Genomic DNA, 14,680 nt, shown 5'->3' on the forward strand with positions numbered 1-14,680 from the left:
TTTCCTGCAATAGAACTGGTTGGCCCAGCAACACATGCCCTGAGGGTAAGTCTTCTCTGCAGGTCCCCTCCCATGGTGACACCTCTGGCCTGTATACCTGCTCTTCCTCTCAGGGGCCTCCTTTCCAGGTCTCGTTAGGGACAACATCCATTATTCTGGGGGCGCTGCTTCGGCCTGGTATCTCTTCCCCAGAGGGAAACCTCTGCATGAGGGGACCTCCACCAATGGTGGCCCTTGCTCATGGAAAGCATCTGTCCCTGATAAGACACTCATTCTCTAGGACACTCTACAGCCCACCCACCCCCACCCTACCCCGACCCCTCATCTCAGTATTCTGTCCTCTGACAGGGGTCTTTACCCCACGTCGCCCCACCGTGGCGACCGAAGACCTCCCCCATCCCACCCTACGCAGGAGCAGGACTTCCGCTGCGCCCCCTCCCCTCAGGCGGGACTTCCGCCCCCGCCCCCTCCCCCTCTCCCTCCCCCTGCCGCGTCGCCTTGTCCTCTTCGCCTGAGGCAAGCCAGCTAGTCTCGCGCTCTCTGCCTTGCAGCACCACGGGATCTGGGTGACGCGGGCTGCGGAAGCCAGAGCCTTGCAGACCGCGTCTCCATCTCCTCGCCTGTCGTCTGTCTCCCCGACTTCTCTTCGCTCTGCTCTCCGCCTCGTCAGGCTCGGCCCCAGAGCGAGTGGCAAGATGGCGGCGCCCAGGATGCCACCCTCCCGGCTGTCGGGCATCATGGTGCCCGCACCCATCCAGGACCTGGAGGCCCTGCGCGCGCTCACGGCGCTCTTCAAGGAGCAGCGTAACCGGTAACTGCGCGGGGGCTGCCACCTAGGAAGGAGGAAGAGGAACCATGGAGGGTTCTTGGGCTGGACTGGGCTGGGCTGGGCTGGGCTGCGGCGAGCGAGGCGGGGCGGCGGGCTCGATCGGCTCGGCCCACGCTCAGGTTGTGGCTCTGTGGCGCTCGCCTAGGCCTGCTCTGGGGCGAGGGTTTGGCCAGGCTCTAAGAGGGGCAGGCGATGGCGACACTGGTCCCCAAGCCGGCCGCGAGGAAGCTGTTGGTTCGGCTCCTCTGGCGGGGCCCTGAGGGCGGTGGCCAGGGGAGGGAGGCGTGTTCGGGCTCGCTTCTCCCTCTGGGTTGGAGGGCGTTCTGTCCAGGAGCCTGCAGAGCTGGCCTGGCTTCGTGACATCTGCTCAGCATCGCCTGTAACCCTTCTGTTTCTAGCCTTACAAAATGGGAGCTGTGGTGCGTTGTTTTCAGTGCGGAGATGAAATAAACGTGTTTAAACAGAAGTATGCGAGGCTGTCAGTTCCTGATGGATTTTTGTGGTATGGTTTGCGCTGCAGTTTCCCTGTCTGTTTAATGGGAACAAGGTTCGCTGGGACCTCCTTGGTTGAGTTGACAGTGAGGGTTTAATGAGATGATACGTGTTAGTTAGATCCTTAGGCCATGCCTGACACCTACTACTAAACACCATTGGTGTTTTTTCTTAACAGTAATGGCTTCCCCTGGACCAAGTCTTGGGAGAGGACCCGGAGCCTTTCGTCTCTCCTGTAGAGAGATAACAAGCAGGCCTAGAGTGTGGACAAAGGGCAGAGAACGTGGTGAGGGGAAAAAGCACGTAGGCTCAGTGGTCACAGGAACGTTTTCTAAAAATAGGTAGCCGACAGACATGTCACGTGGCACAGCCCTGCAGTTCCAGCATTCAGGAAGCAGAGGCAGGTGGATCTCTTGAGTTTGAGGCTGGACCAGTCAGCATTGTGACATCCTCTGTATCTCAAAAACAAACCTGGGGCTGGAGAAGGTCAAAGCAACGACTGCTCTTCCAAAGGTCATGAGTTCAAATCCCAGCAACCGTATGGTCCATCCGTAATGAGATCTGACACCCTTTTCTGGAGTGTCTGAAGACAGCTACAGTGTACTTACATGTAATAATAAATAAATCTTTAAAACAACAACAACAACAAATAAACCCAACAACAACAACAACAACAGCTCTTTCCCACCAGGCGACACAGTAGAAGAGTGCGTCTAAAAGGTGCTGAGGAACCCAGAGCACTGCTGCTTGGCCTTGTGGTTAGCATGCTAATCAGTGTGACAGACACTGCTGGGAAATAATGTTGGTTGATTGGATGCTTGGGCCTGTCTGTACCATTTAGGACCTATACCTTAATCATTAACCATCTATTGAGTACTGTCAGACAGCCTTTGCAGGGGTCTGAGGCGACAAAAACCAAATGTGACATAATTCCTTTCATCAAACACATTAGGGGATTGCTGTGTAAACATGTTGTGGTAGAGATGCACACAGGAAAGGTGCTGTCTCCCGGAGCCAGGATCAGTGTCTGAGTTCTAGAACCCATATGGTGGTTCACAACCACCTGTAATTTCAGTTTCCCCTTCTGGTCTCGGGGTATCAGGCATACACACAGGCAAAACACCCATACCTGTAAAATGACCTGGGGCTTCCTAGAAAAGACAGTATCTGTGAAAGGGCCATGTACTGATTCTGTGGAGTTGCAGAGAAACAACATAAATAATATCTCTGCACCAGAGGAGCCACTCAAACATTGGTTTCCTTTATGTAACTGGTTGAGAGGTTTAAGGCCCATAGCTTTCTTCACTTGATCTGTTCTGAGAGGACTTAGGGGAAACTATTGATGGTTTAGTCAAAAGAAGTGTTTGGGTAAAATCTGTGAGGAAAGTCTGTCTGATTGCCTTTCTTGGGGATGAAAGAGAACAGAGAAGCTAGGGGTAGAGGATGAAGCTGGAGGCAGAGGGATGAAGTTCAGGGTAATCTTTCAGTAGCTATGGCAGAAGTCCCAGGGAAAAAGTGCCCAGATTAGGACATTGTGGGAAAGGGTAGAGGAAAGACAGGGTAGGGAAAGATGTTGAGGAATGCCAGATTGACTGAGCAGGGTTCAGGGACCAACTGGAGTGTCATGCTGGGGTGAACACCAAGGTCCAGTTCTGGTTCTTGTGTGGCAGTGTCCCTGCTTCAGGCAGCTTGGAGATCAGAAGAGATGAACTGGCAGATAGGTGGAGAGATGCAGTTGTGTGGTGGTGCAGCACTCTTGATTCTGGTTCTGCTTATTTATTTATTTTTAAATATTTATTTATGCATTTGGATGTTCTGTCTGCATAGTAGAAGAGGGCATCAGATCCCATTATAGAAGGTTGTGAGCCGCCATGTGAATGGACATTGGGAGTTGTGCTCTTAAATGCTGAGCCACCAGTTTGAGAGAGAGAGAGAGAGAGAGAGAGAGAGAGAGAGAGAGAGAGAGAGAGGAGAGTTGGTTTGTCTAGCAGTGGTTCTCAATCTTCTTAATGCTGCCCTTCTTTAATACAGTTCCTCATGTTCTGATGATTCCCCAAACAAAAAATTATTTTTGTTGCTACTTCATAACTGTAATTTTACTAGTCTTATGAATTATAACAAATATTTAGTATGCAGGATATCTGGTAATGTGATCCCTCTGAAAGGGACCTTCAACACCAAAAGGGGTAGACACATGTTGAGACTGCTGTCTATAGGTGTCTATGCTGTCTGTAGGTGTCTATGCTGTCTATGCTGTCTGTAGGTGTCTATGCTGTCTGTAGGTGTCTATGNTGTCTATGCTGTCTATAGGTGTCTATGCTGTCTGTAGGTGTCTATGCTGTCTATGCTGTCTGTAGGTGTCTATGGTGCTGTGGAGTCCAGAAGTGGGAGTTGGGTCTCCTGGAGGTGGAGTTACACTGGGTGTGTGAGCCATCTGCTAGCAGGATGGGAACGACTATTTACATGTTAATTAGAGTAAAATGAACCTTGACCTACATCTCAGACCATTTAGAAAAATATTTTATCATGGAATGTAGATCTAAATTCTGAAGTATTTAGAAGAAAATAGTATCCTTGTGACCTAGGCAGACTTTAAAAACATTAGTCTTTTTTAGTAGTATGAATGGACTTTGCAGTGTTTTGTACGTAACAACAGCATTGTTCTTTGCTCGAATGCACCCCTGTGGAGCAGCTTGCCACCCCAGCACCGAGCAATCATTTCTTGTCCAAGACATGGAGAACATCCTAGTTAAGCAAAATACTTTATCCAGCTAGACTTAAAATTAAACCCTTGATCAAAAGATAGCATTGAGAAGACAAAATGGTCGCATGCCATTAATCCTAGCACTTGGGAGGCAGAGGCGGGCGGGTTTCTGAGCTTGAGGCCAGCCTGGTCTACAGAGTGAGCTCCAGGACAGCCAGGGCTACACAGAGAAATCCTGTCTCATAAAACGAAACTAAACCAAACAAAAACAAAAACAAAAACAAAACAACCCAAAAAAGAAAAGAGAAGACAAAATGACAAGGCATAGACTAAAGGTATTTGTAATACGTATATTTAACAAAAGATTGTTTCAGAATGTATAAAATATTCCTGCAATTCTCTAAAAAGATAGTCCATTTTTAAAAATTGGGCAAAGACTCTTGTACTTTAGTGGAGATGTATAAATGCCGTGAGCATTATTCAGCACCCAGTGTGAAAAGCACAGTAAGGCTCCGTTATAACCCTCTGGTTGGCTGTTACCCAAAGTGGGGAAGAACAGCGTGAACTGTTCTTGGTGAAGATGTACAGGAACTGATAACCCATTTTAGAGTTGTTTTTGGATATTGAACCCTAGGCCTTGCACGTGCAAGGACACTATTCTGCTACTGAATTACGTTTGCAGCCTGAAACGCAGTCTTTATACACTGCTGATTAGACTGTAGAATGGTGTGGCCAACATGGAAACCTCTTTGATGGTTCCTCAGAAAAGTTCAGCATAGATTATCACCAAGATATTAAAGGAACTGCCAGAAGATTGCAGTATATGATTCCATTGATGAACTATAGGGCAGATTCATAGAGAAGTGAATTTAGAGGCTATCCGGTTTGGGGCAGCAAGGAACATCAATAACTCCTTTGATTCAGAATTCCAAGTTTGGATATTTAAGTTTTAGAAATAGGTGGTAGTGATGATGGCTGTTGAACTGTGCATGAAATTAAACCTGTTAAATTGTGAGTTAAATTAAACTCATTGAATTGTAGACTTAAAAGTAGTCTACATGGCAATTTTCATGTTACAGATATTTTACTACATTTAAGACATTAACGTTGTAATATGTATACCAAAATCCAATGAGATACTTCGAATGGGTGAATTGTAGGCATCATGAATAGTATATTAAAAGAGCTCTTGTAAACAGACAAGACCATAATGAGATCTGTGGATGTGGGCATGGTGATGTAGTTCTATACTCTTGAAAGAGATTACCATTATGAAGCCAGCCTGGGCTACATAAGTGATTTCTAGGCCGGCCTGGGATATAGAACAAGCTCATGGCTGGAGAGATTGCTTAGCTTAGAGGTTTAAGATTAAGAGCACTTGATTGTTCTTCCAGGTGACCAGGGTTCAGTTCCCGGCATCCACATGGCAGTTGACAACTGTCTGTAATCCAGTTCCAAAGGCCCAGTGCTTTATCTTTCGTCTCTTTGGTCCAGGCATGGGTCTATACACAAACACACAGGCAAAGGGGATGCACACCTACCTATCCACTAAGGGTTAACAAAACATTTAAAAACCAACCAAAGAACTGTAACCTTTACAAACAGCAACCACAAACTCTGTGTGCTCACTAGTATGGCTAAATTTAAAATGACAGTCTCAACGTTTTGTGAGAGACTGGAACCACAGGGACTCTTACAGGTTATTGGTGGGATTATAAAAGATGTAACTGCTTTGAGAGCATACTAGCACGTCTTCATAAACTTAAATGTATACCTGATAGAGCTCTAGGTATTACTCAGAAACAAACATGCGCATCCACCAAACCCTTGTTAAGGTACGTTCATAGCAACTTCACTGACGTGATCAAATAATGGAAGCAACTTAAGTGTCAGTCATCAGGAGACTGTCTAAAACTTTTGAAATTAAAAGGAATGAACAGCTGACACAGAAGAACATGGAAGAATTCCAGAAACACGGGATGACATGAGCCAGTCACAACATACTTTTTACCAACTGGAACACTAGTCCATGTGAGTCAGTGATAATACTCATGTGACCAGTGGTTGTCAATGGAGGTTGGGATTAGCAGGGAAAGAGAGAGGGAACTTTTCAGGAAATGGGCCATATCTAGATGGGTTGTTGGGTTATATTGCAGTTTTCTGCCTGTAAATTAATTTCCCGTTTTATCAGTTGTCCCCTAAAGAACTCACGGAGTGTGGCTGAAGGACCCTGGCCTTTTCTACTCACTGCGTAAGTGTTACTACTAGTTAGTAAAAACAAATGTAAATAGTTAGACCTGGGACTGACAAGGTGGCTCAGTGGGTCAAAGCTCTTAATCCCCAGACTCTGGGTAAAACTGGATGTGGTGGTGTGTGTAATCCCAACGCTCCAAGAGAAATGGGAGGCAGAGACAGGAGAACCATGGAGAAGCTGTGGGCCAGTTAGCAACACTGCAAAAATGAGAGAGTTCATGCCTCAAAAATGAGGTGGAAATGGATACTTCTAAATGTAGTTCCTTGACCTTATTTTAGTTTAAGTTTTAATTGCAGTGACAAAAGGAAAGTTTTTATTTCAGCTTACACAGTCTGTCACAGTCAATCACGGCCTGTCACATAGGGAAACCAGGGCAGAAACTCAAGGCAGGAACTGTGCTAGAGGCCATGGAGGGATGCTGCTTTCTGACTTGTTCATCATAGCTTGCTCCGCCTGCTTTCTTATACTATTTAGGACTACCCACCCATGGGAGGCACCACCCTCTCTGGGATAGGCCCCCCCACCCACATTAGCCATCAGTCAACAAAATGCCCCACAAGTCACAAGCTTGCCTATAGGTTAGTCTTGTGGGGGCATTATCTTGACTGAGAGTCCATCTCTTCCAAAATGACTAGTCAGCATAGAGTAGCCAGTATAGACCTCCATATATGCACCATGGCTCTCATGTACCCACTTGCTCGCTCACTTGCTCATTAGTCTGTACCCCTACCCCCATCCATACACACTAAAAGAAAAAAGTAAAGATGACATGGTAAAATTGTAAGACAAGGAGAAGGGTTGGGTATTGTGTTTGCTAACGTTGTTAGCAATCTGGTGCTTGTGGGTTTTACTTCATGAACATTTTCTCTATGCCAGCTAGCAAGTGCTTGTGTTGTTTCCAGAAGCTGAGTATGAATAACTGGAACTCTAGGCAAAGAGAGAGAGAGAGAGAGAGAGAGAGAGAGAGAGAGAGAGAGAGAGAGCCAATATAAGAATGCCCTGTGGGCTGGTAACTGCTACAGTCAGTTGAGGCTTAAATCCCCAGGAAACACATAGACTGTATCTGACTTAACCTTCTGGAGGCACATGGCTTAAGTGGTTGATTAGCCTGTTGGTTGATCATTGGTCCAGATGTTGGCTGGCTGGGTCCAGGTGTGGACTGAGGCCTGTTCTAAGGTGTAGTCTGCTCTTCTGCTTAGGTCTTCTCTGGTCTGAGACTGTCGACTCTGCCAGTCTTCAAGATAGCAGCTTTGGAGTCTAAGGGTGCTGGGAGGAGCACTGTCAGACAGGCTATTGATCTCTTGCTGAGGCTATCATAGGGTCAGCTTATATCTGCCATACTGGACTTTACCCTGGGATCACCCTGCAGTCTGGATGCATCCTGTTGCTAAGGGGTCTGAGCCCTTGGCTACATTTTCCCTTGTTACTCCAAGGGTTGTCACTGCTTTTTCCATGGTGTCACTAGGCATGAAAGTACTCAGACATCCAAGTGGGCCCCAGAGTTCTAGATCCTTTCTTCAGCTCTGGGTTTTCAGGGTGCCCAGAAGTGATGTTCTTTGTGTTGTAGTAACTGCCGTCTTTGCCCCTTGGTCCCCTGACTGAGAGCCCACAAAGGTTCTCTGTAGATAGAGTTGTTGAGACTTCCCTTTTGCACTGCCTGATGGAAGTCGTCTTTCCTGAGGTTACATTTTTATTTGTTTGGTGTGTGTGTGTGTGTGTGTGTGTGTGTGTGTGTATAGCAACAATATGGCCTACATTGTCCTTGTACCATGTGAGTCTTAGGAATTGAGCAAAGATGGTCAGGCTTGGCTGCAGGCACGTTCATTCCTCTGAGCCATCTTGGTAGACCGAAGTGTTCTTTTGGGCTCTAGGACTTAGTTCAGTATAGCCTAGGGTTGCAGTGTTAGGACACAAACTGTCAGTGGGTCGTTGGGAATAGTGAGGGCAGCAACCAGTTTTTCCTGTAGCTACTTTTCTCTGTGAACTTTTACCTCAATAGCTTTTATTGAGCGAGAACTTTTTTCCATGTCTCTTTTCTGAGCTCTCTCCTTCCTCTGTGAAAGTTATATTTTCTTGTACCTCATCCTGGTGATCCTGGCTCAAAACAGGTATTTTGGTGAGACAGTAGTAGTATTAGAGATCTGGGTTTCTTTTTCCTGCGCAGCCACCGTCCTTGGCCAGGTCCTTTCTGTGACGCTCTCTGTGCTTCCTCCTGGACATGGCTTTCTGTGACGTCTGCATGTGACTACAGTGTCTGCAGGTGTTTGTTTGTTTTAACCTTCACATGCAGAGGAGTCCTGTCCTGGCTTTGTGAACCACATAGTGTTTCTGGACAGGGGACATTAGCCTAATCACCCAGTCCTCAGTTACAGGATTCTTCTTTGTGGGTACGTTGGCTTTTTAGGTTCAGTTGAGTGCTCCCATCCAGTTTCTGTGTGTGAAGTTATATATATTGTTCATAAGCTAGGCTATACCTTTTTAATTTTTAAATACTGAATTTTTTTAGAGAGGAGGCAGGTGTTACAGTGTGAACTAATTACTGTCTTTATTTCATAATGGAATGCCCTTCTTATACTTTTATTGAGGGGAGGGAGGGAGGGAGGGAAAGAAAGCTCGTATGATTGAGTTCTTTCCACTATGGGGGGTCCTGGGGATTGAACTCGGGTTTTCAGGTTTATTACCTTATCTACCAGGCTACCTCAGTAGTTCGTTAGAATTCCCTTTCCCTACTGGATAGCACTCTTTTTGAGAGCAGGAACCACCATCTTTGGGGCATCTCCTGGCAGGCCTGTGCTGTTTTGATGCTTAATGAGCATTGAATTGAATAGAGCATTGAGGATGAGCCAGTTGGTACCTTTGAGAAAAGTCACTTAACAGTGTGTCTTAGTCAGGGTTTCTATTCCTGCACAAACCATCATGGCCAAGAAGCAAGTTGGGGAGGAAAGGGTTTTATTCAGCTTACACTTCCATACTGCTGTTCATCACCAAAGGAAGTCAGGAAAGGAACTCACACAGGGTGGGAACTTGGAGGCAGGAGTAGATGTAGAAGCCATGGAGGAATGCTGCTTACTGGCTTGCCCAGCTTTCTTTCTTTATGGTTTTTTTTTTTTTTTTTTTTCCGAGACAGGGTTTCTCTGTGTAGCCCTGGCTGTCCTGGAATTCACTCTGTAGACCAGGCTGGCCTTGAACTCAGAAATCTGCCTGCCTCTGCCTCCCAAGTGCTGGGATTAAAGGTGTGTGCCACCACTGACCAGCTCTCAGCTTGCTTTCTTATAGAACCCAAGACTACCAGCCCAGGGATGGCACCACCCACAATTGGCCCTTCCACCTTGACCACTTGAGAAAATACTGTACAGCTGCATTTCCTCCAGGGAGGCTCCTTCCTCTGTGATAACTTCAGCTGTGTCAAGCTGACACACAACACCAGCCAGTGCACAGAGCTAGACAATTACTTTTAACACTAAAAAGCTGTTTAGGACGCCATGTTATGTATTCATTTGCTTAACCACCTATACTGTTGCTTTTCTCATTGCTGTGGCCAATGAGAAAATATGCCAGTGTGCTCATGGCTGACAAAAAGCAACTTAAGACTTTGACTCACTGAATAGAGGTTGTCATTTCATGGTGGCATAGGTAGGACCTGTGAAGCACTGTTCACATTGATCTAGCGAGGAATCGGGATGGGTGGGGTGATGCTGCTGCTCAGCTTGTCTTCTCTCTCTCTCTCTCTTCCACCTCTACCTACAGTTTGGCATCAAGCCTTCCCTCAGTTAAACCTCTGAAGAGACTGTCATAGACACGCCTAGAGGTGTATCTCCTAGGTGATTCCAGAGCCAATTGTTTTGACAATGAAGATTAAGGTATTTAAGTTTTGTGAGGGCAATTATAGTTCATATAGTAAAGTGAGCAGTATTTGGCTTGCTTATGTACCAAAGTATGTACCAAAAAAACAGTACACGTGTGTGACATTGACTTTATCAGTGTCTGGAGACTTCTTTATCTGTGCACACACACTGTGATATCCCCTCATGCTTTATTTACCATTTCACTTCTTGTGTTGCTAAGGTTTGAGTATGAAATGACTCCCACTGGTTCATGTACCGAGGACTTGGTTGTCAACTGATGGGTTTTTAGACTTGATTGGATCCTGACTGCTCTGATCAGTGGATTATTCCCTTGATAACTTCATCATATAATTGCATTATTGAGAAGTATAAACAATAGGAGGTGGGGGCCTCATTGGAGGTCGTAGGTCACTGAGGATATGACTCTAGACCAACGTGTCTCAACCTTCCTAATGCAGTGACCCTTTAATATAGTTCCTCATGTTGTGGTGACCTCCCCTCCCCAACCATAAAATATTTTGTTGCTACTTCCTAACTGTAACTTTGCTACTGTTATGAATCATGATATAACTGTTTTTGGAAATAGGTTTGCCAAAGGGGTTGCGACCCACAGGTTGAGAGCTGCTGCCCTAGAGGCTATATCATGCTTTGGTCCACTCGTGTGTTTCCTTTTCTTGTCTTCTCTGCCACATGCGTCTGCTAACAGAATATTCCACCCAAGCATGCAGAGCTGAGAATACCCTCTGAGGCTGTTAGGTACTCGGGTAGAGTGGCACAGAAATGATCAATAGCATTGCAAATCTTTTTGATCTGTAGGCCTGTGTTCTGTATTTTTGCTTCTTTTCAAGACCATCACAGAGTATTAAAAGCACATAATTACCTCAGAGGCTGGATTCTTATTTGACTCTGCACTCCCAGCTCTTCCATTCACGTCTAGCACATATGAGCACTTGATCATATTTTTATGATTTCTTGAGTCCTTATATGTATTTTACAATAAAAGCACAGGAGAGAGACTCTAGTTAGAAATGTATAGGAAACACCACTGTGACAAATGGCTGGTTTCAAAGGATGGAAAATGACTTGGGAGAATCTTGAGTTGCTTGCATAAATATGTTGACTAACTTTCATGAAGAAAGCAAATAGATTAAGCCCTTTAGAGGTCAGGATACCACAGGAGTAAAAAATAAATCTGTCTATCTGTGTACACTCATACACATGGGTTTCCCCTAAACATTACTGTACTGAGCCTGTGGCCAGCAAGTCTTTGAAGAAGAACAAAACAAGTTGCCCCCAAGCAAAACCCAGACAAGTCATCAGCTTAGTTGAAGATGCCATGTGGCATTTTTGACTCAGCCATGATTCAGTTCAATTGTTTGAGAGAACATCAAGTTCCTCTATAAAAAGAATTGTGTGATGGCAGTCTCCTTTATTTTTACCTATGCCATGAGCTGGAATACCGCATGGAGCTATTTGCTAAGGTGTTCTGACTCAGCTTCAAAACACAGAAATGCACAACAGGAGGCCACCTCTCAGCAGTTATCTTAAGTGGATGAAGTAGCCAGGAAGGAATTTGAGCAAAGCAAATAAGGGTATGTTTGTGACCGCCAGAACCCTGAGGAGGCCTTCCATTCCTCCCGTGTTTTGTAGTGGTCACTGGACCCAAGGGTGTGGTCAGTGATCTGTGAGTTAAGGATACTGAAAGGTGAAGGCCCCTGGGATTGTTGTTCAGCTGGCTGAATCAGGCTCTCTGATGGCCACAGACTAGATAAGCAGTAGCTGTGTGTGCGTGGTCCTTTCTTATTATTCCTTGTTATCGTCACCGATGAGTTTATATGGACAACACCTAGAATAGTGGCTAGCACATGGTTAGTGCTATTTAAATGTTAACTGTCTTTGTCCTGGTCACCATACTTATTGGATGAAATATATCAGTATTTTATTGAAACCTCAACAAGAGAGACTTTTTCCCTACACTGACCTGTGAATTCAGTGCCGCTCAGAATAACATTTCAGAAAACATTTTGTTAGAAATGCTACTTCTGAGGACAAGCCTTTCCCAGAGACTCAGCGGCTCTAGATGGACTAGTTACTCCTCTTGATTGTCACGTGGTATCAGACTTCTCTCCACTATATACACCCTGACTCTTGTTCTTTTTCTTTTGGTAATATTTTTATTTTAATTATGTATATGTGTCTCTGTGTATACTTGTAAGCGTGGTGCCCATGGAGGCCAGAAGAGCTGGGGTCACATGTAGTTGTGAGTTCCCTATAGTGGATATTGGAGCCAAACTCCCGACCCCTGTAAGATCAGCCAATCTCTTGGTTGTTGAGCCACCTCTCCAGCCCTTTTTTTTTTTGCTTATTTGTTTGAGATGAGATCTTGCTATGTAGCTCGTATTGTATTGTCCTTTAACTCAGCCCTCTTGCCATAGCTGCTCAGTGCTGAGGTTACAGACATGCACCATCTTGCCTGGTTGCCTCCAGCTTTTTGTCCAGCCATGGTAGTATCTGTTGAATCAACCTTGCAGTTTAAATATCTGTGGGCCACTGCACCTTATTCTTTGAAACATTTAGCTTTAGCTTGCTATTAACTGTGAATTGCTTTAATTGTCTTAAATTTTGGTCAGTGTTTGCATAGGTAATCCTTTCATTGACCAACCGTATTTCCTTGACTGTCAGTGAGTGTGACTTTCACATTGCTACATGTTACACCTTACCTGGACCTTATTTCTTTTTCTTTTCTTTTCTTTTCTTTTCTTTTCTTTTCTTTTCTTTTCTTTTCTTTTCTTTTCTTTTCTTTTCTTTTCGAGACAGGGTTTCTCTGTATAGCCCTGGCTGTCCTGGAACTCACTTTGTAGACCAAGCTGGCCTCGAACTCAGAAATCCGCCTGNTCTGTATAGCCCTGGCTGTCCTGGAACTCACTTTGTAGACCAAGCTGGCCTCGAACTCAGAAATCCGCCTGCCTCTGCCTCCCAAGTGCTTGGATTAAAGGCATGCACCACTACCGCCCAGCTTTGGACCTTATTTCTAATCTGCATTTAATTCTTCATGATCAGTTTCAGTAGCCCCTGGCTCTGAAACTTGTCTTTTCTCTATGATCCCCTCCTTTACATGTCTTTAGCATAAACCTGTAGCCTATGGATTTCTTTCTCTAGCTCTATGTTTTTTATTCTCTCCCTAATTTCACATTTCCCTTTTTAGTTCAGTTTGGATTCCTGGATCTAAACATTTCCACACACCCATCTCCAATTAAATTCCACCCGTTTGTGTTGTCACTCAAATAACTGAGTGAGGCTAGAGATCAACAGCCATGCTTAGCTTACTGCTCTCTTTAAATTGATGATTGCTATGTAGCCATGCTGATTGGCCTTTAATTTTTGACAAGTAATAATTGTATGCATTTATAGGGTACACTGTCTTGTTTTGGTATTTATGTAATGTGAAATGATTAAATAAAGTTTATTGACATAAACATCAACTCTCAGACCTATCATTTTTTTAGAACAAAACTATTCCTTAAGTACAGCAATATAACTTGCATATTAAATAATTAAAATAATTTGATATAGCTTTATACAAGAAAGAAAATCTCACATTACAAACCTTGGAGCACATGAATCTCTCTGGCAAGGAAAAATAGAATAGATATTGTGGGTAGACTTCATGGTGTGGGGGGGCTATATGGGGGGAGTGTGGAGGATCATTTTAGGGGCAAGGTAGAAACCTAGGGCAATGGAAACTCTAGGAATCTATGAGGGCAGCCCCAGTTAAGACTCTAGTAATGGAGGATATGGAGCCCCAACTGGCCATCTCCAGTAACTAGGCAAGACTTCCACTGGAAGGCTTGGGATACCAGCCCAGCCACAAACCTTTTGAACTACAGTTGTCCTGCCTGCAAGATGTGCTGGGGTAAAGGTGGCACAGGAATTGTGGAAGTGGCCAACCAATGACTGATCCAGCTTGAGCCATGCCACACCATGAGAGGGAGCCCATCCCATACACTGGCAGAGGGCCTAGAGGGCCAGGAACCAGAAGCTGGATAGCCAAGACCTAGGGTAGAACCAAACATCGTGGGAAAAAGAAAAGAAATGATACCTAATAGTCATCAGAGAGGCTCCATCCAGCACCTGATGGAAACAGATGCAGAGACTCCCAGCTGAACATTAGGCGGAGCTCAGTGAATCCCATGGAAGACAGGGAGGAAGGATTATAGGAGACAGGGGCCATGGACACCACAGGAAAACCTGCAGAATCTACTAATCTGGGATCGTAGGGGCTCACAAAGACTGAATTAACAGGGAGCCTGCATGGTCTGACCTAAGTCCTCTGCAGATTATGTGTTGTGGTTGTGTAGCTTGACCTTCTTGCAGGACTCCTAGCAGTGAGAGTGGTGGCTGTCTCTGAAGCTTTTGCCTGCGTTTGGGACCCCTTTCTCCTACTGAGTATCTCATCTAGCCTTGACATGAGGCTTTGTGTCTAGTCTTACTGCAACTCGACAAGCCATATTTGGTTGATATCCATGGGAGGCCTGCTCTTATCTGAAGGAACATGG

At 45.2% G+C, this 14,680-nt stretch overlaps 1 protein-coding gene across 1 annotated transcript in view; it reads left to right on the forward strand.

The window, feature by feature from the left end:
- Positions 1-468: 468 nt before the first annotated feature.
- The window catches only part of Atxn10 (ataxin 10), a 124,922-nt gene continuing 110,710 nt past the window's right edge, over positions 469-14,680 (forward strand). Inside the window, exon 1 of the mRNA XM_021183843.1 lies at positions 469-811. Coding sequence (XP_021039502.1) covers positions 696-811 — 116 coding nt within the window. The 5' untranslated portion in view covers positions 469-695. The remainder of the gene's footprint in view (positions 812-14,680) is intronic.

This window comes from Mus caroli, chromosome 15 (assembly GCF_900094665.2).
Source record: "Mus caroli chromosome 15, CAROLI_EIJ_v1.1, whole genome shotgun sequence".
Classification (NCBI taxonomy): Eukaryota; Metazoa; Chordata; class Mammalia; order Rodentia; family Muridae; genus Mus; species Mus caroli.